Raw genomic sequence first — 22,840 nt, 5'->3', positions numbered from 1 at the left:
GCGGGAGTCGCGGCGGCGGGCGTGCGGGATTCGCGGAGCGTGCGCTGCGGCGGGCAGCGAAGCGACGGATAGGCGGGCGGGGGCAGTCTACAGTACCTCCTTATTAGTTAGTAGAGATAAACAGAGGCTATAATACCATAACAACTATTTTTTTACTATCATATATATCAACTAATTAAATAATTGGATGTACCATAACAACTATTTTTTACTATTATATATATATATATATTAACTAATTAAAATAATTGGATGTATCATAAAAAAACATGAACAGTAAAAAAATAGAAGTAAGATTATTATTTTAAATAAAATGTCTTCTAACATTTGTAGATGCAAAATTATTAATGATGGTTTTAATATTATCATCTAACAATTTCTTCTTAATATATAAAACCTCATTTAACTTTTTTTAAACATTGTTTGAAAGTTGATGACATAGTTATTAGTATTATAAATAATATCCGATAAGCAATATATATGGGAAGAATCTTATACCCATAATAATATTATGGTAAAAGAATAAAAGAATGGAGAATTGGAGATGTGTATAGTTAATAGTTTTATAGAGATGGGGATGTGGCGTCAAAATCTCTGGTGGGACTACTCAAGACCGTTAATCCTCCGGACCCACACCCACAGCCTCGCCCGGGAAATAGCCGTTGCGCGCAGGGCGCGTGCGGCGTGAGCCCACGGCCCACACCCACCCACCAGGGCAACCCCTCTATGAAGCCTGGGCGCGCAGTGTTCAAACCTCCCGACCGTTGGAGACCCCAACCCCTAAATGCAGTAATGCTCACCCGCAACGTTCTTCTCCCAATCGGTTCCACCTGATGCATCCCCCGCCGACTTCCTTCTTCTTCATCATCGTCTCTTCATCGCTTCAGGAGGCCGCCGCATAATTAGAGATAGGACTTAGAGATATAATAACCCCCAGCTCCTGATCCCCAAGCCCTAGGCGTAGGATTCCACGTCCATCGATGGCGCTGGACACGGGGACGGCGGCGGGTATCGACGAGGCGTACGAGTTCTCCGCGCCCAGGTTCTTCGACTTCGTCGTCGAGGAAACGGAGGAGGCCGTACGTGCCGCCGAGAGCTGGTTCGAGGCTGCCCGCAGCCACGCCCCCTCGCGTATGTACTCGCGCGCTGCCGAGGCCTTCCTCGTCGATCGCCGATTGTTTCCTGATCTTTTTTCCCTGTTCTGGATTCTAGCGTTCAACCCAAGGATCAAGGAATCGAGGGCGGAGGTCAAGCTCGCGGTCCTCTGTGATTTCGCGCAAGCCGAGGAGCCGGCTCCAGAGGTAAATAAACAGAAGGAGCCAGCTGACGAAATGTCGGGGCCGCCTGCGGCTCAAGAAGAGAGAGATGAATCGCCCCCGTCTCTGGAGTTCCTCTCGGCGACGGACCTTTCTGTAAAATGTGAGCTGCTAATTGCTAACTCTGTCTTCTTTGATTACTTCGGGTCCGAAATTGCGGTATCTTAGTTCTCACTTCGACAATGTCATGACTTCAGCAGCAGATGGTGGTTCTACCAGCACGCTTAAGATGCAGACGCGTTATCCTGCCCCTCCTACCAATGTTGCCCCTGCGAGTTCGACATGTGACAGCTCTTCAGTGAATACTGATGCGCGCACGCCGAAGATGCAGGTAAACATGTGCAGAGCAGGTCCTACGGCTGCTTCGACGAATGTCAAGAGGAGCGTGATGATCAAGTAAGATTCAAGCTCGTTTGTGCATAAAGGAAAATCTTGAGATTGTTTCTGTTGTCTGAGTTGTTGGCTTTTCAGGGGTGGCCGTGATTTGGTGGGGACTGGAAAGGCAGCCACTGCTGGCGCTGAAATTGCTCAAGAGAACCAAGCGGTGAAGAGGCAGAAGCTCGATGATGGGAGAGCCAGACAGGTAGGGATGAAAACGGTCGGGAACGGTCGGAAAAATACCTCTACCGTTTTCATTTTCATATTTAACTTGCGGGACGAAAACGGGATACATCGGTAACGAAAACGAACGGGATAAATACGGGAATCGAAAAACGATAGGGTCCGGTCGGGTAAACACCGAAATCGGACGGGAACCGGTATTTTTGTTCGGTAAAATCACACCATGAAACCATATATTTAAAACTTAACAAAAAAATTCTAGTACACGCATAGACTATTATAACCAATGCTTATTTGCTCACATCTCTCAACAAACATAAGACACATTGTTCATGGAGAGGAGCCACTTGCTATTATCTTTATTATTCTTAAAAATTTCTAATGCGTCTTCATCCTATTAATGCACAAAATAAGTCAGCTGAAAAATTCTAGTGTTGCATCTTCATTATTCTCAACATCCTATTAGTGCGTCTTCATCCTATTAGAAAATTCTAGTGCTGCATCTTCATTATTCTCAACATCCTATTAGTGTGTCTTCATCCCTGGAGGCCTGGACGGCGGAGGCTGGCAGCCCCTGGAGGTCTGGACGGCGGAGGCCTGGCCACCAGGACGGCGGAGGTTGGGTGCCGTGTTGCCTGCTGGTGCAGCGAGGAGCCGTGGACAGCAGAGCAGACCCTGCACGGCGGAGGGCAGAGGGAGAGGTCAGAGGGAGAGGGACGACGGAAGGACCGCCGGAGGCTGGGACCTGGGACTGGGAGAGGAATGTGCTGCCGACCTGCCGTGCTGGGCGACGGGCGTTTGGACTTTGGAGAGAGGGCGGCGGCGTGTGGATCACTAGGTTAGCTGGTTAGGTTTGAGCTTAGATGGGCTGGGCCTAGTGTTCCCGAATTATAAAATATGGTAACAAAACGGGATCATCCCGATTAAAAACGGTATCCCGGTTAAACGGTCGGAAAAACAGCTCTACCGTTTCCGTTTCCGTTTACCGTTTTGTATATCTCATTTTCGTTCCGTTTTCGTTTTTTACATCGGGTTCGAAATCGATCGGGACAAAACTAACAAAATCGGTTATACGATAACGGTCGGTTCGGGATTTTCCCATCCTACTTTCATCCCTACAGACAGGTAAGGGGATGAGAATAGATACGAACTTGTAAGCTTCATGCCACTGGTGTTGTGATTTTATTTGTTAATTTTGTTGCTCTTGTGCTCAGATACTCAATGTCAAGACTAAGGTGCTGCCTCATAAGGCGAGAGCTGATTTAGCTGGAAGCGAAATGAGGAGGTCCCATGAGGATATGCGCTCTGCGAAGGTAAAAATTCCTCTCCTACTAGGGAAGTATTCCAGTAGTGGGCATTGGATAGAGGTAAAAAGGTGAAGCGTTACTAATATGAATTGTGTGGCGATTTTAGGAAGCAGATCCATATGTATCAGCTGCAGAATTGGTTAAGAAGTTTGAATCAGGGACCAGAGAGCTTAGCATCACTCACAGTAGATGTCGTTCTCATGTAAGTATTCATTTCCCATATCTGTTGTACACTAGCTTGTCATTATTACATTATTGCAACTCCATTTCACCACTCACGTGCCTATGAGATTTACCAACATGCATATATTTATTATAACTGTAATACTGAATCAGGAATTCAGTCTTGATTCTTGAACCTTGATAAGTAATTAAGTGGTTTCACACCCAAATTGCTTATGCGTTATGCAGGAGGATGCTGCATCACAGCGAAGCCTGCGAAGGCCTAAGCTTATGTTAACTAGACCTAAGGAACCTGACTTCCAGACTTCCCAGAGAGTTCGAACAGTAAAAGTGAAGAGCTCTGCAGAGATAGAGGAGGAAATGTTGGCAAAGATACCCAAGTTCAGGGCACGGCCATTCAACAAAACGGTAAAAAAAAAGATATTTTGCTTACATGAAAGAAGACTATCTTGGTTTAACTGCATGCTGACTAGTTGCTGCCTTTTGCCTAAAGATTGCTGAAGCCCCTTCGTTCCCTCCACTTCCAAGGAGAACCCCACAGATACCTGAATTCAATGTGTGTATTTTATCATAGTGCAAATTCATGAATAAATTGCTCTTTTCGTTGATAAATTCATTTGTTTATTTGCATCGACTACAGGAATTCCATCTTAAAACAATGGAGAGAGCAAGTCGATATGCGGACACCTGTTCAGAAGTTTCTTGTGCAGATACTATCCAGGTAAGTTCCTAGTTGCCTAGCTGCATCATAGGATGCTAGTTATTATTTTTCCTATAAAGTTCAACCTTTCGATCTTGCAGAGTCAAAATAAGACACTGAAATCGAGACAAGCAAAGCCACCACAACTTCATACAGCAATGAGAGCTCGGCCACCAAGGTTTGCTTTTGCCACACATTTGATAAACTAAAGTCATTTGGTTTATTCCTTTTCCACCCGAGTCATGTTGGAGCCTTCGGTGTTGGGTCTATCCTTGAGACTTGAGTCATTTTAGCAGACATAAGTCATTTTTTAATGCTAGATTCTAACATCATCTTTCAACAGTGTGAAAAGTTTTCAGGAACTTGAACTGGAGGAGCTGGAGAAGGCCCCCAAGTTCAAGGCCAAGCCATTAAACAAAAGGGTATTTATCTTGATTAGATAAATTTGATTAGGTTATGAGTTTGGAGCTTCAATTTTGGGCTTTCTTCATGTCATGCAGATTCTTGAGAGCAAGGGAGACATTGGTGTATTTTTCCATCCAAAGTCTCAGGTCACAGCTCCCAAAAAATTCCATTTTTCTACCGATGTTCGCTTGGGCCCTCCATCAGTTGCTGACTTATTTGACAAGGTATTTACCAACAGCCATATGGTATTTGGCAAGGTATTTATCTTATTAAAGCTTGTTTTCCCTATTTTGCAGCTCTCTCTTCACTCTGAATGTTCTTCAAACAGCAACAGACAAGATGTGCCCAGACGCACCATACCAAACCCTTTCAATCTACAAACAGAGGTTCGTGAGATGTGATTGTTTTTCGAGTTTCTCATCATGTTTGCGCAACAGAATAATTATCCATCCCTTGTTGCAGGAAAGAGGTCATTTAAAAGAGAGGCAGCTAGAAGCACATCTCTTACAAAAGAAGATGGAGGAGGAAAAGGCCAGGGTTCACAAAGCTAATCCTTACCCATACACCACGGACTACCCGACGGTATGCGAAAATAGTACTCTGAACATTTTCAGTTGGCACCATATCTTGATTCATCCTCTCTAACACAATCCTTGTTCAGATGCCACCGAAACCTGAGCCGAAGCCCTGTACAAGGCCAGAAGGCTTTCAACTAGAGAGTTCGGTGAGACATGAACTAGAGCAGCGAAGGCTGATGGAAGAAAAACAGAGAATGGAGAGTGAAGAGGCTCAGAGGAGAATCTTCAAAGCTCAACCTGTAATGAAAGAGTGAGTAACACATGCAACCATTTCTACGTAAGGATTCATCCTTTATTTTTCCGTGAGCGAGAGAGAGATATAGACAGCCTTTTGTAATGTTGTCACAGGGATCCTTTCCCACTTCCGGAGAAAGAGCGGAAACCTCTCACCGAAGTTGAACAGTTTGTGTTGCATGTTGATGAGAGGGCAGTGCAGAGATCAGAATTTGATACATTGGTCAGTAGGAAACCCTCCGTGCTTTTCTCGCTAGAGTATGCTTGTAGTTGTTGTATAAAAAAAATGATCGTTTGTTTTGTGTTCGATGCAGATAAAAGAGAAAGAAAAGACTTACAAAAGGTTGAGAGAGGAGAACGAATTCGCGCACAAGGTACAGACATCCTCCCTGCTCCTTAAATGCTCCAACAGTTCTTTTTACTTGCTCCTGCTGATCGACCGATGCAATCTTTTTTGTCTGAAGATCGAGGAAGAGAAGGCATTGAAGCAGCTGAGGAGAACCATGGTGCCACATGCTCGGCCGCTCCCCAAGTTTGACAGGCCATTCCGACCACAGAAGTGAGTACAGCAAAAACAAAACAAAACTCTCTCTCTCTCTCTCTCTCTCTCTCTCTCTCTCTCTCTCTCTCTCTCTCTCTCCCTCTCTCTCTCTCTCTCTCTCTCTCTCTCTCTCTCTCTCTCTCTCTCTCTCTCTCTCTCTCTCTCTCTCTCTCTCTGTGTGTGTGTGTGTCTCTTTAATGTCCAGCGTCTCGATCTCACAGACTGGCGATTTGTGTTCTCACAGATCGACGAAGCAGGTGACAAGGCCGAAGTCGCCACAGCTTCAGGTGGATGAGCGAGGGGCGAGGAGGCACGCTTTGATCAGATGATCACCGCCGTTGTTTATCTATCTTGTACTACACTGATTGTCATGCGCGGTCAAGATCATATCTCAATCTTGCCGTCGATCTGTTGTTGGTTACTAGATTCTTTCTTCTGCTGACCAGTGACCATATGTAGAGCAGGCCAGGCCCTAATAACAGCAATCTTTGTCAGCACAACGCAGCTGACACGGTGTATGCCCTTGCCCTGTGTGTGTTTGTGTGCCAGTGTGTGTGTGTATGTTTGTGTAAGTGTAATATGATTACCTCGATGGTGAGACTTCTTAATCCGATGATGGCTTGATATAGAGCTTGTGTTGACCCGTCTGGAACGTCCGCCGGCAGCGTGCCATACGCACGCGTGTTTTCTTTCTTGCATTCAAATAACTTGACCAGATCGAGAGAGAACATTTCATGTCTTCGAGTCCCCACCTCCGAAACAGATCATTTTAAATGCAAGGGCTTTACACTGCTCGCGAGTTGAGTCTGAACAGATTGTTCTTGACTGCAAAGCCGACTGCAAGTACTCCCTTTGTCTGTATGTACACTGCAAGTACTACTCCCTTCGACGACCAAACTGGTGTAAATTAAATTAAGATGTACTTTAATCGTGACTTTATCTTCTGATAAAATATGAACAACATTTATACAAGGTCACCTGATGATCAATATGAGCCCCCAAAGGGCAAATTTTGTAGGGGCAAGCAGCAACCATTAAACCTCTTGTCCATCCCTTCCACTAATCTTTACCACCTTCTTCCGTACAATGTCAAGCTGCAATACCAGCAACAAGATGTAAAAGGAAAAACATTCACTACACAGTGACTCATTTTCTAGTTGCACATCTGAATTAGATTATTAAATATCCTATTTTAAAAGTCATGCACATAAAAATTTATATTCACCCACTCAATCACAAAACTTTGTTGTAATGAAGACATGCAAACATGAAACAATGGCATTGTTATATCTTTCCAGCAGTAGACAGGATTGATTGGTGCAAACGTGCAAGTAGGTCTCTTGGGCCGTTAGATCTAACCGTGGTTTGTCAGGAATTTTTATAAAGCTATACAAAGTGGTGGTGGGAGGGTTTAAGTGCTACAAATATGACATACGGTTAGATATGATCTAACATACCAAAACATATGATTGCATGCTTGCATCTAATGATCGTTTACATAGTAGTCGTTGCCAAGTAGATAGTTCTAGAAATCCAGTTACCACATGTGATGATTTTATAGTAAAATAAAAAATGTGATATAAAGTAGTGAAAATTTCTACCATAAATTACTATAACGGTAGCAAAGGCAGGCCGAGGCAAACCATTCCGAAGCCTATCTTGAATAATTCACTCTGAAAGCACCAATTATGATCTTTATTTTCTTTTTTGTCATTGTTGTTTCTTGAAATCAGTTTCTTGTAAACATTTTTTCTTCTATAATATTATATATATATATAGGGAAGAGGTAATGGAAGCTCTGGGCTTCCGTTGGTGGGCGAAGCCTCAGACAGGAGGCCGATCGGGTCGCGTTCGGCCCACTGGACGCCAGCTTGCGTCAGCCATGCAAGGATAGCCACGTATCCCGGCTGAGACGCGACATGCAATATACGTACGCATAAATATATATACAAATGTACATAACTCATGCATATCTTTTATGCCACGAATCACGGGAACGAATATTTGCATGTGCTTGCCAGTTACGACTGCATAACGTTGTGATACATGATAGCGTAAACCATGCAAACATTTAAAATCTCCCACCGGTTTTGAGATAAGGAAAGACGTGCTCTTCGTGCGCGTAAATAAAGGCGCAGTTACGGGAGGAAACAAATACGCACGCATAAATATATGTAGTAATGTGCATAAATCATGCATAGAAGGGATCTTTTGTACCTTGACTCACGGAAACGAATATTACCATGTGCACACCGTTTACGACTGCATAACGATGTGTAACATGATAGCATAAACCATGCATTATATAAATCTTGACCGGTTTGATATAAGGAAAGACGTGCTGCATAATCGCGTAAATAAAGGGACAGTTACGGTTCGAGGAGCATTAGTAGAAGGAAATAAATTTTAATTTACAGCCGCAGTTCGCGGGTTCTGCTCGGGCGGATTCTAGCGTAAAACGTGAGTTAAAACATCGTAAATGAGTACGAAATTTAGCGTAAATCATATATCTGTTTTGTAACAGCAAATGAAGCCCAAAATTACGGCGTGAAAATCGCGTGCACCTAATCGTGCGCGGGTTCTGGCTAGGGCAGATTCCGGCGTAAAACGTGAGCTAAAACATCGTAAATGAATACGAAATTTAGCGTAAATCCTATATTAGCTAAAACAGCGTAGATTGATCACGTTCGATCGTGCACGGATTTTGGCTTGGTCAAATTTCAGCGTAAAACGTGAACCAAACAGCGTAAATGGGTACAAATTTTATCGTACATCATCAATCTGTTTCGTAACAACGAATGTGGCCTAAATTACGACGTCAAAATCGCGCTCCGGTCGTGCTCGGGTTCTAGGTCAGGTGGATTTAAGCGTAAGACGTGATTCGAAACAGCGTAAATGGATACGAATTTTAGCGTAAATCAATGATCTGTTTTAAAACAACGAATGTGGCACTTGCTTTTTAGTGGAAGCGTAAAATGCAATAAGAAAGAACCCAAGACAAAATCTTTTTTTGCCGACCTATACATGCGACATGGGGGTGAATTAATAACTGAACGAACCCAAGACAAGAAAGAAAACGATGAAGCCAATTGCTGTTCCTGAATCTTGATCCGTCACGCTCACGTCCGGCCATGGAACTGAGGTTAGAAGAGTAGCCACTAGACAATACAGAGGGCACGATGGTCAGAAGAACAAGAACTTGGACTTGGAGATGCATCTGAAGGGGAGCACGGTGCTGTTGGGCCAGAAGAAGCGGAGCTGGCACGCCAGGCGCGTCCACTGGTCGACGCCGACGATCCCCACGACTTTCCATCGCGTCCGGGCCTCCCCATCCACCCGGTACGGCACCACGCCGTCGCGGAGCGCGGCCTCCATGGCGGCGCTGTCGGCGTCGCCCAGCGGGGCGCCCTGCGCGCGCGCCACGTACGCCAGCGGGAGGACACCCCTGGCGGGCACGCGGAACGGGTAGGCGCGGAGCACCGCCAGCCCGCCCGCACCGCCACGTACGGCACGCGGGGCTGCAGCAGCACCACCACCACAAGGACGACCACGACGCCCAGCAGCACCACGACCACCAGCAACAGCACCACCGCCGCCCACTCCGCCGCGCCCGACCGGTGCCTCCTGAAGCTGTACCGCCGCGGACGCTGAGGCTCCTCCTCGCGCCCCCTCCACGACCGCCAGTCCGCCGGCTGGAGAGCGCCGCGACGGCCGGGGCTCTCCTGCTCACGGGCGCCTGCTCGCACGCCCGAGGGAACCGCCGCCGCCGCTAAAACCTAATCCCTGGCGGCGTGGGGGTGTTTTTATAGTGACGGCGTGGGACTGGATAATTGTGAGCGCGTGGGCAGGATCGTGGGCCCGATTCACGTAATATGCGCAGACTATATTTGCATAAACTGATACACACATTAGCATAACTCGTATTATAATTTAGCATAAGCACAGGTAGGTACAATAAGCCAAAAAGGGTCTGGTGCGGTCTGCACACCTGGTCAGGGCTTCCTGTAGTTAAATAGAGCTCAGGGCTCTAAATACTATATATATATATATTAATAAGCAAGGGGCTACTCGGGAGAAAAAGACCGCCCCCTCCCGAAATATATTAAGAAGAGACCGAAACATGTTCTCGGACGAAAAAATCCCCGAATCCTAACCCTCCATCACTAGCGAGTCGTCATCGCTCATTTTGCAATGACTCAGTCGGAGGGTGTCGTACAGGACATAACCCGAAAGCGAGCGGGCATAGCGAGGAGACTTTTTTTAACCAAGTTTGAAATTTGTCCTTTAGGGGAATCGAACCCGGGACCTGGAGGTGCTGTTCAAAAGCCTTAACCATTACGCTAGAGGCACTTTCGCTAACTTAGCTAATAATAATTACTCCCTCCGGTTTCCTATTAGTTGTCGTTTAGGACAACGACACGGTCTCCAAAATATAACTTTGACCAATGTTTTTTTGTTAAAATACAAATGAACTCTTAATACATTTATACTTTTATAAAAGTACTTTTTATCACAAATTGACGCATATAAATATTAGGTTCCAAAACTAAATAACAAAATAGTTATTTGTAGTCAAAATTTTATAAGTTTGACTCGAACCTTATCCAAAACGACAACTAATAGGAAACCGGAGGGAGTAGGTTGATAAAAACATACCAAAAGAAAACGTGTTTGTTATAGAGAATTAGCAAAATTGAGTTTGGAATAGAGATGAAGTTAGAAAGATAATGCATCATTAATTATAGTGTTATGGATAGTCTGAGTCAATAACAGCGGTTACAATCGAAGCAGACATTATAGTGTTTTTTTAAAGTCAATAGGGAGGCATATTTAGGAAACTATAATTTTGGATAGATTCTTTCCATATAACATACCTTTTTTATTTGTCCTTATAGCTTCTTAGCATTCATATAATTTCCCAGCATCGTTGTCAAACGAAAACATTTTTGTGCCTCTGCAGTTCCATCGTATGCCACAAAGAGTAGTTTATACCTGCTAAACAAATAATGCATAGAGTATAAAACACGAAGACATTTGTGAGTATAAAACACGAAGACATTTGTACTGCTTACTTTATAGATCATTTGAACAACAAAGAAAAATTCAGCGAAAACAATCCCAACAAACGTTAGGGAATCGATACCAAGGCCCCAAAAGTTTCTTGTGAACATGTTGCATGGTATTCACACATTAAATTTCACCCATCACTATATCTGCCACCCAGGCAATTGAATCCTCACGCCAAGACATTAATCAAGAAATTCCACTAGATTTATAACCTAGATTAGTCCCATCAGAAAGACAAAAGCGACAATATCAAAAGGCGCAAATAAACAAGTCATTCAAAACCTCATAAATCCGAGCAAAATTATCACCTGGGTTACTCCAATTATCATAAAAAATTATAGTTACATATGAAAACTTGGAAGAGTAGCTATCAGTGAACAACCCAAACGTTATGCGCTAAAAAATCAGCAAGATAGATGAATACCCGTATGTTACTATGGTTTCTATATATCACATAAGTCGACGATGTTTAAATGCGATATTGCTTTATTCCAAATGCTAACATAAACTATGTGAAACAAACAATCATACAATGGAAGGGCTTGCTCAAATAAAATAGATATAATCGAAAGATGGTTCGCTGTGATTATCTGGTGGCATAAATACAACTTGTTGAGCCCCAAATTGAGCGAGCGGACGGTCCGGCCCTGAGGCCGGACGGTCCGCGGTCCGGACAGTCCGCGCCTGTGGGCCGGACGGTCCGCGCATGCGCAGAGCAGTTTAGGGTTCCGAGTTTTGTGCTATGTTTGTTGGCTAGATTTGCGGAATTAGCTCGGAATCCAGTCGTGTAAAGGGTCCAGCCCCCCTCCTCTATAAAAAGAGAGGTCTACGGCCGATTTGTAATCAACAATCGAACCTTCAATCAATACAATTTACATTTTATCCTAGGAGTAGTTCTAGTCTAGTTTAGGTTTAGCTATCCAATCCCCAAGTTCTTCGTCTCTCTTCGGCTCTACGTCGATTAGAGGAGTCTAGGTCGGCCGGCCCGAGCCTAGACACCACCTAGGATCTCTCCTCCCCGACGGGGTCCCTCCCGGGAGCGAGATCCAGACGCCGTCGGCGACTCCCGCCGCCTCTGCGTACGCGCGGACCGTCCGGCCCCCAGGGCGCGGACCGTCCGGCCATCAGGCAGAGAAGCCCTAGCCGCGCACCAGGCCGCGGACCGTCCGGCCCCAGGCCGCGGACAGTCCTCCCCTGCGCAGAGAGTACCACCGCGCCTCGCACCAGGCCGCGGACCGTCCGGCCCCGCGCGCGGACCGTCTGCCCCTGTGCAGAGGGCACCGCCACGGTTATTGTTGAGTGTTTGACGCTCCGGAAAGGCATCAACATACTTTTTGGCGACTCCGCTGGGGAAAAACACATATAGACCTATCAAATCGACCCTCAATGGCCGGTTCAAGGGATAGCTCTGATATTTCTCCAAGCAACATCATAGAGCCGACTTGGGAAACCTTGCCGGCTGACGAGCAGCTCCAGTTCGAGGAGCACAAGGAGCGGATGATCCAGGAGGCGAAAGCAAAGTTCTTGGCCAACTTCAAAGTGGACAGGAACAACAAGGTCGTCCGACATCGGGCGACGGATCCGGCTTCGCTCCAACCCACGCCAGATATCCCCAATGTAAGTAATACCAACGATCTGCAATCTCTTAGAAATTATGTAGAAGATCAGCGTGAACAAATGCAGAACATCATAGGGGGTATGCAAAGCGATCTTAAGAGACTAGTACGTGCATTTGATAAATCTAATATCACAAATTTTCCTTCGCACGAGGTTGAGTTAGGAGGTAACACGTGTAACACATCAGCTACAAGTTGTCACGACCAGTCACAACCCCTTTATGGGATGCCGATGGACACATACCCTGAGCAACCGCAAATCGGCAGCAAATCAGCCGATCTGCGCATGCCCGGACCGTCCGCACGTGAGCGCGGACCGTCCGGACCAACAACAGTCGGGCCGATTTTTAATGAGTTACCTAGATATGCGCCCGAACCACCACACACGACACAGAATCTAAACTACCCAGTCGGACCGTCCGCGTACAACGACGGACGATCCGCACATAATCACGGACGGTCCGGGCCAATGTCCAGACAGTCCGCGCATGAATCTTTTGAGGAGGATTATTACCTGAATCCTCGCCCGTCGCAGCAACGCTTCCATCACACTATGCAATGCACCAGCCCATTAATTCAGGATCCAGAGCACAGGAAAGCTTTCCGGCCCCACCTAGAAGGCCGGAAAGAAACGATCAAACCTATGAGCCATATAGGGTAAATGGAAATGCACCACGTAACTCAAACCAATGGGGGGAAAGACAACATGCTAATATCTAGCCAACCCCACTTATGTTTGACCAGAGAGCCGGTGGTCTCGCACCGGCTGCCATTGATATAGTAAGGGAAGAAATAGTCGGGGCGTTTCGAGATAAGCTCGGAGTAAGCATGGTCCCTGGGGGGCAATCATATCGGAAACCTTATGACAGCCGATTTGATCACCACCCATACCCACAGGGAACCAGGATACCCGAATTCACGAAATTTTCGGGTGATCAAGGAAAGAACACACGTGAACACATAGGCCAATTTTTAGCACAATTAGGAGAGTTGGCCGACACAGAGGCATTTCGTGTACGTTTATTTTCATTATCTTTAACAGGAACTGCGTTTGCATGGTACGCCACTTTACCTCCTAATTCCATTTCATCATGGGGGGATTTAGAACAAAAATTTCATGATCATTTTTTCTCCGGTGACTATGAGTTGGATTTGGTAGACTTAGTGTCATTACGACAAGCAAAAGATGAATCGATTAATGATTACATCCGGAGATTCCGAGATACAAGAAACCGATGCTTCCAAATTCATTTAGCAGAAAAACAGCTAGCAGGATTAGCCTTTAATGGTTTACGATATTATTTAAAAGAAAGATTAGAAGGCATCCAATTTTTTACGCTAGCACAGTTACACCAGAGAGCTTTGGCTAGCGAAAGCCGGAGCAAAGAAACTGCTAAAACAATGCGTCACAACGTACATATAGTAGAATGCGACCAAAGTAGCTCGGATGACGAATCAGCGGAAGTGTATGCTGCTGAAATGGTTTGGCCAAAACAGGCCAAATCTTTGGCTTGTCCCTCCTTGCAGCCGGTTCAAAAGAAACGACAAGAGGAGGTTAAGTTTACGTTTAATGTCGGTAAGTGTGATAAAATATTTGACGAGTTACTCAAAAATGGCAATATTAAAACAAATCACACTGTTCCATCCGCCGACGAGCTAAAACGTCGTGCGTACTGTAAGTGGCATAACTCATTTTCTCATGCCACTAATGATTGTAATGTATTTCGGCGACAGATTCAATCGGTAATTAATGAAGGACGATTGAAATTTCAAGAAATGCAGGTGGATACAGAGCCCTTTCCGATGAACATGATTGACTTCGAGGGCAAGAAAGTCCTAGTTCGGCCAAATACAGCCGATAAAGACAAAGGCAAAGAGACAATCATCGGCAATGCTAAAGAGGCCGATGAGGATCGTAAAGTTTCTTGCAGAAAAGTGGTGGCCGAGAAGACTTCCGATGGAGGGGAGACCCTAAAGGTGACCATCACAGCCTCCAATACTGGGGGGCAAGCGTAGGCAGGGAGACAGATGCAGGAACCCGTGCTGCGTATCCCGGACGGTCCGGCACGTAGGCGCGGACGGTCCGGGACCCCACCGGACGGTCCGGAGAGCTCCGGCGGACGGTCCGGCCGTACTCATGATTCACAACGTCCACGTACTTTCAAACCACGACGACCAGAGATAGGTACGTGGAAAACAAATACATTCAAGGCAGCTGGTCGGTTGGTTAAAGCCGGCCCAACTTTTGATCAATTATTGTCTAAATACGTAAAAAAGAAGGCCGGCCCCAGTGACTGGCCAGCAAAGCGACCCCGCTCACCCATTCATGAGCAGCGTCAGGTCAGGCCGATTGGACCACCCCACCAATCGGAAGAAATGAAAGGTCATACTGTACAAGTGAGACCTAACATATCTGCATGGACACCTCCACCTCCATATCCACCTATGCCATATCCATACACATATTTACCTCCGCCATATGTCCCAAATCAAATGTGGGGCATGCCACCATATCCATTTGGGATGCCACAGTACCCCGCCTGGGGGGCACCCCAAACATCTGTTTTTGACAGGTTGACGCCACCAGTACAAGACCGATTGAGCACTGCTCAATCCGGTCACCAGGCACAAACCCAACAGGATTGCCGGACTACTCGGCCTTCCAGGCCGACCAATCCGGCAGGCGGGCATATGCCTGCAGCAACTCAAAAAACAACAAAAAAGGACATCATCAAAATAGGCACTGCAGATGTTGTCATACAAGAAGATAATAAAGGGCCGATGATTTTCGGCGAATCGGCCAACACAACCGAAAAGGATACAGCTACCATCAAAACAGCCGATCCAAAATACTCCATGCCTCGATGGTGCCCAGCGGGATTGACACGATCCCAAAAGAGAAAATTACAGCGCCTAAGAGCAAAGGAGAGCCAGGAGAAGGAGGCGGAAAAGACATTTAATGACACACATCCACTATACCCGCCACCGCAAAAGAAATGGAGACCGAAGGCCGTTGAGAAAAAACAAACGGCCACAGAAATAGAAAGTCAATCTGCACCAGGCGCGGACCGTCCGGCCACTGCGCGCGGACCGTCCGCCGTTCACCAGGAAGTCTCTGGACAACCTAAACCAGGCGCGGACCGTCCGGCCCCCGCACGCGGACCGTCCGCCGTTCACCAGGAAGCCTCCAACGACACGACAACATCAATGGAAGAGGACGACCTGCTGGGAGAAGACCTGGTCGACTACGAGGCTTCTCCAGAACGCCCAGGTATGGATGTAAATATTATTACATTTTCTGCCGATTGTACTATTATCGGCGACGATGAACCTGTTGTTGCCCAGTTTGATTTTGGTCCTAAAGAAGCCGCCTTTACTAAACCAAAAGAATCGGTAAATCATTTAAAGCCGCTCTTCGTGCGCGGCCACATTGATGGGATACCGATTGCTAAGATGTTGGTAGATGGAGGGGCGGCTGTAAATCTAATGCCTTATTCATTATACAGAAAATTAGGTAAACAAGATGACGAACTTGTCAAAACCAACATGACCCTCAGTGGTGTTGGAACTGATAGTTCGATCAAAGCCAGGGGAGTCACGTCCGTTGAATTAACCATCGGGACTAAGACCCTTGCTGCTGCATTCTTCGTCGCTAATGTAGAAGGAAATTACAGTTTAATTCTAGGCAGAGATTGGATTCACGCCAATCAATGTATACCTTCCACATTACATCAAATGCTAATACAATGGGTAGGCTATGACATAGAACAAGTACATGCTGATGTATCGGCCTGCATCGCTGTGGCCGATGCCCCTGTACTCTAGACTTATGAGACTGCTACATGTCTCACAGGAGTAGATTTTTCTGATTATCAATTCATAAGTATAGATAAGAAAGGCTTCATTCCTGTAATGCTAGAGCCGATGGAGAATCGGCTAAATCCTAAATAAAGTTTAAATGATGAATACACACAAAATTCATGAGTCTCTGGCCACGGACAGTTCGGCTTCCAAGGCCGGATGGTCTGGTCTTTCACAAAAGGGTTCGGACTTTAAGACCGAACATATATCACAGCAAAAGGACAATATTACGGATGATCTGGTCCCCAAGACCGGAGAGTCCGCCGTCACACAAAGATCTTCTAATTCCTCTGTGGGGAACATGATAGAGGAATTCAGAGATCTTGATAAACTAGGACAGGGGTTTACATCGGCCGATCCTTTGGAGGAGATTGACATAGGAGATGGTAAAACTCCAAGGCCGACTTTTGTAAACAAGACCCTGGAGACCGATCCTAGAGATGAGATGATCGGTCTATTGAAGGAATATTCAGATTGCTTTGCTTGGAATTATACTGAGATGCCTGGATTAAGCCGAGAGATCGTAGAGCATCGGCTGCCTATTAAATCTGGTTTCAGACCTTTTAAGCAAAGAGCTAGAACATTTCGTCCAGATCTTCTCCCACGCATCAAGGACGAAATCCACCGGCTACTAGAAGCTGATTTTATCAGACCTTGCAGATACGCAGAGTGGGTCTCCAATATTGTGCCGGTGGAGAAGAAGGAGTCAGGTAAACTTAGAGTATGCATTGATTTTCGCAATTTAAATAGAGCAACTCCTAAAGACGAATATCCCATGCCCATAGCCGACACATTAATCAATAATGCATCAGGAAATAGAATTATTAGCTTCCTTGATGGTAATGCCGGATATAATCAGATTTTCATGGCCGAAGAAGATGCGTCTAAAACGGCCTTTATATGTCCAGGCTTCATTGGTTTATTTGAGTGGGTTGTCATGACATTTGGTTTGAAAAATGCTGGTGCTACTTATCAGAGAGCTATGAATTTGATCTTCCATGAATTGTTAGGAAACACTGTGGAAGTTTACATTGATGATATTGTAGTCAAATCGGCTGAGTTTAGTTCTCATATAGCTGATTTGCGCAAAGCCTTTGATAAAATGCGTCAGTATGGTTTGAAAATGAACCCACATAAATGTGCTTTTGGAGTGTCGGCTGGTAAGTTTTTAGGATTTGTCATACATGAACATGGTATAGAGATAGACCCTGACCGAATCAAGTCTATTCGGAATGTGGGACCTCCGACCTGTAAGGTCGAGGTACAGAGGTTTCTCGGCAAGGTGAATTATTTATGAAGGTTTATTTCTAACCTAGCCGGGAAGATTGATGCGTTCACCCCTATTCTTTGGCTTAAGAATGATGCCGAATTCGCTTGGGGGGCAGAACAACAAGAAGCATTTGATCTTATCAAAAAATACTTATCTTCGGCCCCCGTATTAAAAGCACCACGAGCAGGAGTACCATTCCGATTATACATTGCAGCTGAGGATAAGGTCATTGGGGCTGTTCTGACACAAGAAACTGAGGGGAAGGAGCATGTGGTGACATATCTAAGCCGAAGGTTGGTGGATGCTGAAACAAGGTACACTTTTATTGAAAAGTTATGTCTATGCTTGTTTTTTGCATGCACCAAATGTAGATGTTATTTACTGTCTAGTCATTGCACTATTTCTGGTCAAGCCGATGTGATCAAATACATGTTGCATAACCCAATTATGAGTGGTAGAATTGGTAAGTGGGCTTATGCACTCATAGAATATGACTTGGCCTATGAACCATTGAAATCTATGAAAGGCAAAGTCATAGCGGATTTCATTGTAGAACATCGGGTTAATGATATTCATGAACTAGACATGTCATACCTCACTATTACTCCTTGGACTTTATATTTTGATGGATCGGTTTGCAATGAAGGGCAAGGAATTGGCATTGTGCTTGTTTCACCAAGTAATGTCTCCTTTGACTTCTCTAGCCGATTGAAAACTTATTGCACTAATAATCAAGCTGAATATGAGGCCCTCCTATTCGGCTTAGAACTTTTAAATGGTATGGGAGTAAAACATGTGAAGGTATTTGGTGATTCTCAGCTGGTTGTCCAACAAGTGTTAGAAGAATATCAATGTTTTGATGGTACTCTAAATAGTTACCTTGAGAAATGTTGGAGCATAATTCATTCTTTTGACGAATTCAGTATTCGGCATATCTCTAGAGTTGAGAATCATAGAGCTAACGATTTGGCACAAGATGCATCAGGTTATCGGATAAAGAGAGGGAAGTTTCACAAAACTGAAAATCTGATAACCAGTGCAGAGCCAAATTCCCAGGTCGCGGACCGTCCGCATGATGGCGCCGGACCATCCGGGGTTACCAGAAATGTTCTCTTAATCGATTCGGCTGACAATGAAGCCGATGCAAGAGATTGGAGGACACCTATACTTAATTATTTACGAAATCCCAATATCAAAATAGATAAGAACATTCGGCGAACAGCTTTCAAGTATGTTTTGATGAGTGACGAACTTTATCGCCGAACAGTCAATGACATCCTGCTTAAGTGCTTGGGCCCAGATGATGCTATATTAGCCATGGCCGAAGTACATGAAGGGATTTGTGGTACTCATCAATCAGCTCCAAAGATGAAGTGGTTGTTGCGAAGGTACGGTTTTTATTGGCCTAGTATGATAGCTGATTGTTTCAAGTACTACAAGGGTTGCCAAGTGTGTCAAAAATTCGGCGACCTACAGTTGGTCCCTGCAGCCGAATTACATCCTATTATTAAGCCTTGGCCGTTCAGAGGATGGGGATTAGACTTTATTGGAGAAATTCATCCTCCATCATCAAAGGGGCATCGGTTTGTGTTAGTTGCTACTGACTACTTCACCAAATGGACTGAAGCCGTTGCTCTAAAGAACATGACACACAAGGAGGTAATCGAGTTTATAACTGAGCATATTATTCATAGATTCGGCATTCCCCAGACCTTAACTACAGATCAATATACTTCTTTTATGTCAAAGGAGGTACGTGAATTTGCTGAATTATACAAAATTAAGCTGCTTAATTCATCTCCATATTATGCTCAGGCCGAGTCTAGCAATAGGACATTGATTAATTTGATAAAAAAGAAAATATCTGATAATCCTAAACATTGGCATAAGATTTTGTCTGAAGCTTTATGGGCTCATAGGATATCTAAACATAGGGCTACTAAAGTATCTCCTTTTGAGCTTGTCTATGGGCAGGAAGCAGTGTTGCCTGTGGAAATAAGTTTGAATGCTGTCAGGTTCGCCAGAAAAAATGATCTAACTGCTACTGATTATTATGATTCAATGATTGATAATATTGATGAGGTGACCGACAATAGGATGATAGCTTTGGGAGCAATAGAAAAGGACAAGATCATGGTAGCCAGGGCCTACAACAAGAAGGTCAAAGCAAAATCATTTCAAGTAGGGGACCTGGTGTGGAAGACCATTCTGCCTCTAAGGAATAAAGACCGGAAGTTCGGGAAATGGTCACCAAGCTGGGAAGGTCCTTATAAAGTAAAACAGGTGATGTCTGGCAACGCCTATTTACTACAAACATTACAAGGCAAGGACTTGCCTAAGGCTTTGAATGGGCGTTTCCTCAAACAGTACCATCCTAGTATGTGGCAAGATGCCTAAGAGAACCGATGTAATCACATCGAGTTAGTTGCTTTTGGTTTGCTCAGCTCCACCAAAAGGCAGGGGGGCATATGTTGAGCCCCAAATTGAGCGAGCGGACGGTCCGGCCCTGAGGCCGGACGGTCCGCGGTCCGGACAGTCCGCGCCTGTGGGTCGGACGGTCCGCGCATGCGCAGAGCAGTTTAGGGTTCCGAGTTTTGTGCTATGTTTGTTGGCTAGATTTGCGGAATTAGCTCGGAATCCAGTCGTGTAAAGGGTCCAACCCCCCTCCTCTATAAAAAGAGAGGTCTACGGCCGATTTGTAATCAACAATCGAACCTTCAATCAATACAATTTACATTTTATCCTAGGAGTAGTTCTAGTCTAGTTTAGGTTTAGCTATCCAATCCCCAAATTCTTCGTCTCTCTTCGGCTCTACGTCGATTAGAGGAGTCTAGGTCGGTCGACCCGAGCCTAGACACCACCTAGGATCTCTCCTCCCCGACGGGGTCCCTCCCGGGAGCGAGATCCAGGCGCTGTCGGCGACTCCCGCCGCCTCTGCGTACGCGCGGACCGTCCGGCCCCCAGGGTGCGGACCGTCCGGCCGTCAGGCAGAGAAGCCCTAGACGCGCACCAGGCCGCGGACCATCCGGCCCCAGGCCGCGGACAGTCCGCCCCTGCTTAGAGAGTACCACCGCGCCTCGCACCAGGCCGCGGACCGTCCGGCTCCAGGCCGCGGACAGTCCGCCCCTGCACAGAGAGTACCACCGCGTCTCGCACCAGGCCGCGGACCGTCCGGCCTCGCGCGCGGACCGTCTGGCCCCGCGCGCGGACCGTCCGCCCCTGCTTAGAGAGTACCACCGCGCCTCGCACCAGGCCGCGGACCGTCCGGCTCCAGGCCGCGGACAGTCCGCCCCTGCGCAGAGAGTACCACCGCGCCTCGCACCAGGCCGCGGACCGTCCGGCCCCGCGCGCGGACCGTCCGCCCCTGTGCAGAGGGCACCGCCACGGTTCTTGTTGAGTGTTTGACGCTCCGGAAAGGCGTCAACACAACTGATTGCTTGTAGAATCTGTGTCTGCAAGTCTGCAACAAATACATAATGAAATAATTCTCTAAAGTAATCCGTATCACATAAAACCTATGGCATGTGTTCTGAATACGACACACTATGCTAGCATACCTGAATCACTGTGAACAACAGAGGTCATGCATTGCAGGCATCGACTGTGGCGCAATCGCCTCTTATTTGCAAGCGTGCAAACGAGCGTTCCCATTCCTTAGATTGATGGCCTATGGTGGATTGAATTTTAGCACATAGGCCCTCCCACCAGCGTCTGATGTTTTTTCCTATTAACCCCTTGAGTTCATTGCATCAATCTAATCCAGTTGAACATAACAGACCGAACAGAACGCCTAAGTCGTATCCTCACACGATCCCGTCAAGACTGTAGGGGTGAAAATCCTTTCCTTCCGCCCTATTCTCGTAGGATCTCGTCGCCCTCTTGAACAGAATCTCGTCACGACTAGCCCCTACCCGATGCCATGTAAGGGCTTGTTCGGTTAGGGGTGGATTGAGGAGGATTGGAGGGGATTAAATTCCCTTCTATACAAATTTAAATAGAAGATGATTTAATCCCCTTCAATCCCTCTCAAACCCCTTCAAACCGAACAAGCCCTAAGGTGAACCTATCCTACCTGGTGCCATACAATGTGGACGTGACGAGCCCTTGCCTGATGCTAGCAATCAAATTGGTGATCGAACAACGATGTCAGAACAGGAGCCATCAGAACAATCAGTCCCTGCCGCCAAAGTCTCAGATCAGCCCAACGTCAATGATATGTTCCCTCCGCCTTTTTTTTGTCACACGACATCATCTCCATAGAGGAAGTAGATATTCGCGGGCTTCTGAATCCTGGTTCTAAGCCTGATCAACAAAGAGACGACGTCGAGCAAGGTAACTCTTGTGACCTGTAAGGTATGCGTGCAATGTTATGACCTGATGTGTATGCCATGATTCACTTGGTAATTAAGCCCATGTTGGGACACTGAAGAAGAAAAAAGAAATTATTCTTAAGGTGATATGTTTTTGTATATTGATTCGTACATTGAGAAATTGGGGATACTTGTCATCCTAATATCATGTATTTTTTCAGAGAGGGATGCTACGTGATGATGTGGATGCATCACAAAAAGATGGACACATAATTGCAAAAGGTAGCATTTATTCTTATATGATCTATGTTATGAGGTTGAGTACTTTTTTTGTAATTAACATTTAGTTTTCTATTTTTCAGAAAATTTATTATTGGAGAAGTCCACTGGTGCCCATGAATGATGTCATGAGAAGGAAGATGTCAAGCGCCTATAACAACTTTGAAGATAATTTTAAAATGGCCAAGACCTCGGAAGACGGCATGAACCTATTAATAAAAAATTGGAATCTCTGTCATTGTTGTTTCAGCCTACATCTCGCGCCAAATAGGAGGAGCAAGAGAGTTCTATTGGGATGTCCATTCTGGAGAATGTACATGTCCATCCACCTAGTGATATTCGTTCAAAGGGGAAGTGCAAGAAAATAATATGGCATCTGACAAAAACAAAAAGAAGCATAGTCCATGTACAAGCAAATGCACAATATGCAAACATCTTGGACAGGATCGACAAAATTGTTCGAAGAAAGGATCAGCAACACCATAAGTTTTTAGTAGCATCGGTTTAAACTTTTTGTCTTATATACAAATCTGTCATATATTTTCTATGGATTTTTAGATAAAGCGGTTGTTTTTGTATAATATGGTTACATAAGTTTAGCAGCACCATATG

General features: G+C 45.6%; 1 protein-coding gene and 1 pseudogene across 3 annotated transcripts; both read left to right on the top strand.

Moving 5' to 3' along the window:
- The first annotated feature begins 684 nt into the window (after positions 1-684).
- LOC103647702 (protein TPX2) lies at positions 685-6,466 on the top strand. 2 transcript variants are annotated; one of them, XM_008672213.4, is made up of 19 exons: positions 685-1,131; positions 1,213-1,419; positions 1,514-1,712; positions 1,788-1,899; positions 3,092-3,190; positions 3,291-3,386; positions 3,596-3,775; positions 3,861-3,923; positions 4,008-4,088; positions 4,169-4,245; positions 4,411-4,489; positions 4,568-4,696; positions 4,769-4,858; positions 4,935-5,054; positions 5,134-5,300; positions 5,399-5,507; positions 5,599-5,658; positions 5,749-5,843; positions 6,070-6,466. In XM_008672213.4, exons 1-19 carry the CDS (start codon positions 981-983, stop codon positions 6,152-6,154), a joined length of 2,199 nt encoding a protein of 732 aa, XP_008670435.1. In that variant the 5' UTR covers positions 685-980; the 3' UTR covers positions 6,155-6,466. The 2 variants fall into 2 exon arrangements, with proteins under 2 accessions (XP_008670435.1, XP_008670436.1); XM_008672214.3 differs by having other exon boundaries at positions 755-1,131; positions 1,517-1,712.
- A 14,993-nt stretch (positions 6,467-21,459) lies between these two features.
- LOC100279710 (uncharacterized) lies at positions 21,460-22,807 on the top strand (annotated as a pseudogene). Its single transcript, NR_157255.1, has 3 exons — positions 21,460-22,092; positions 22,171-22,231; positions 22,312-22,807. The product of NR_157255.1 is annotated as an uncharacterized protein (transcript).
- The last annotated feature ends 33 nt before the right edge of the window (positions 22,808-22,840 follow it).

This window comes from Zea mays, chromosome 2 (assembly GCF_902167145.1).
Source record: "Zea mays cultivar B73 chromosome 2, Zm-B73-REFERENCE-NAM-5.0, whole genome shotgun sequence".
In the NCBI taxonomy this organism is placed as follows: domain Eukaryota; kingdom Viridiplantae; phylum Streptophyta; class Magnoliopsida; order Poales; family Poaceae; genus Zea; species Zea mays.
The sequence above is the reverse complement of the archived record's forward strand: the minus strand, read 5'-3'. Positions and strand labels throughout refer to the sequence as shown.

Excerpts from the sequence above, each read along its gene's own strand:
- LOC103647702 (XM_008672213.4), top strand. The coding sequence starts at position 981 with ATGGCGCTGGACACGGGGACGGCGGCGGGTATCGACGAGGCGTACGAG. Across the intron at positions 3,387-3,595 it reads ACAGTAGATGTCGTTCTCAT|GAGGATGCTGCATCACAGCG; the intron begins GTAAGTATTCAT and ends TGCGTTATGCAG. Across the intron at positions 5,844-6,069 it reads AGGCCATTCCGACCACAGAA|ATCGACGAAGCAGGTGACAA; the intron begins GTGAGTACAGCA and ends GTGTTCTCACAG.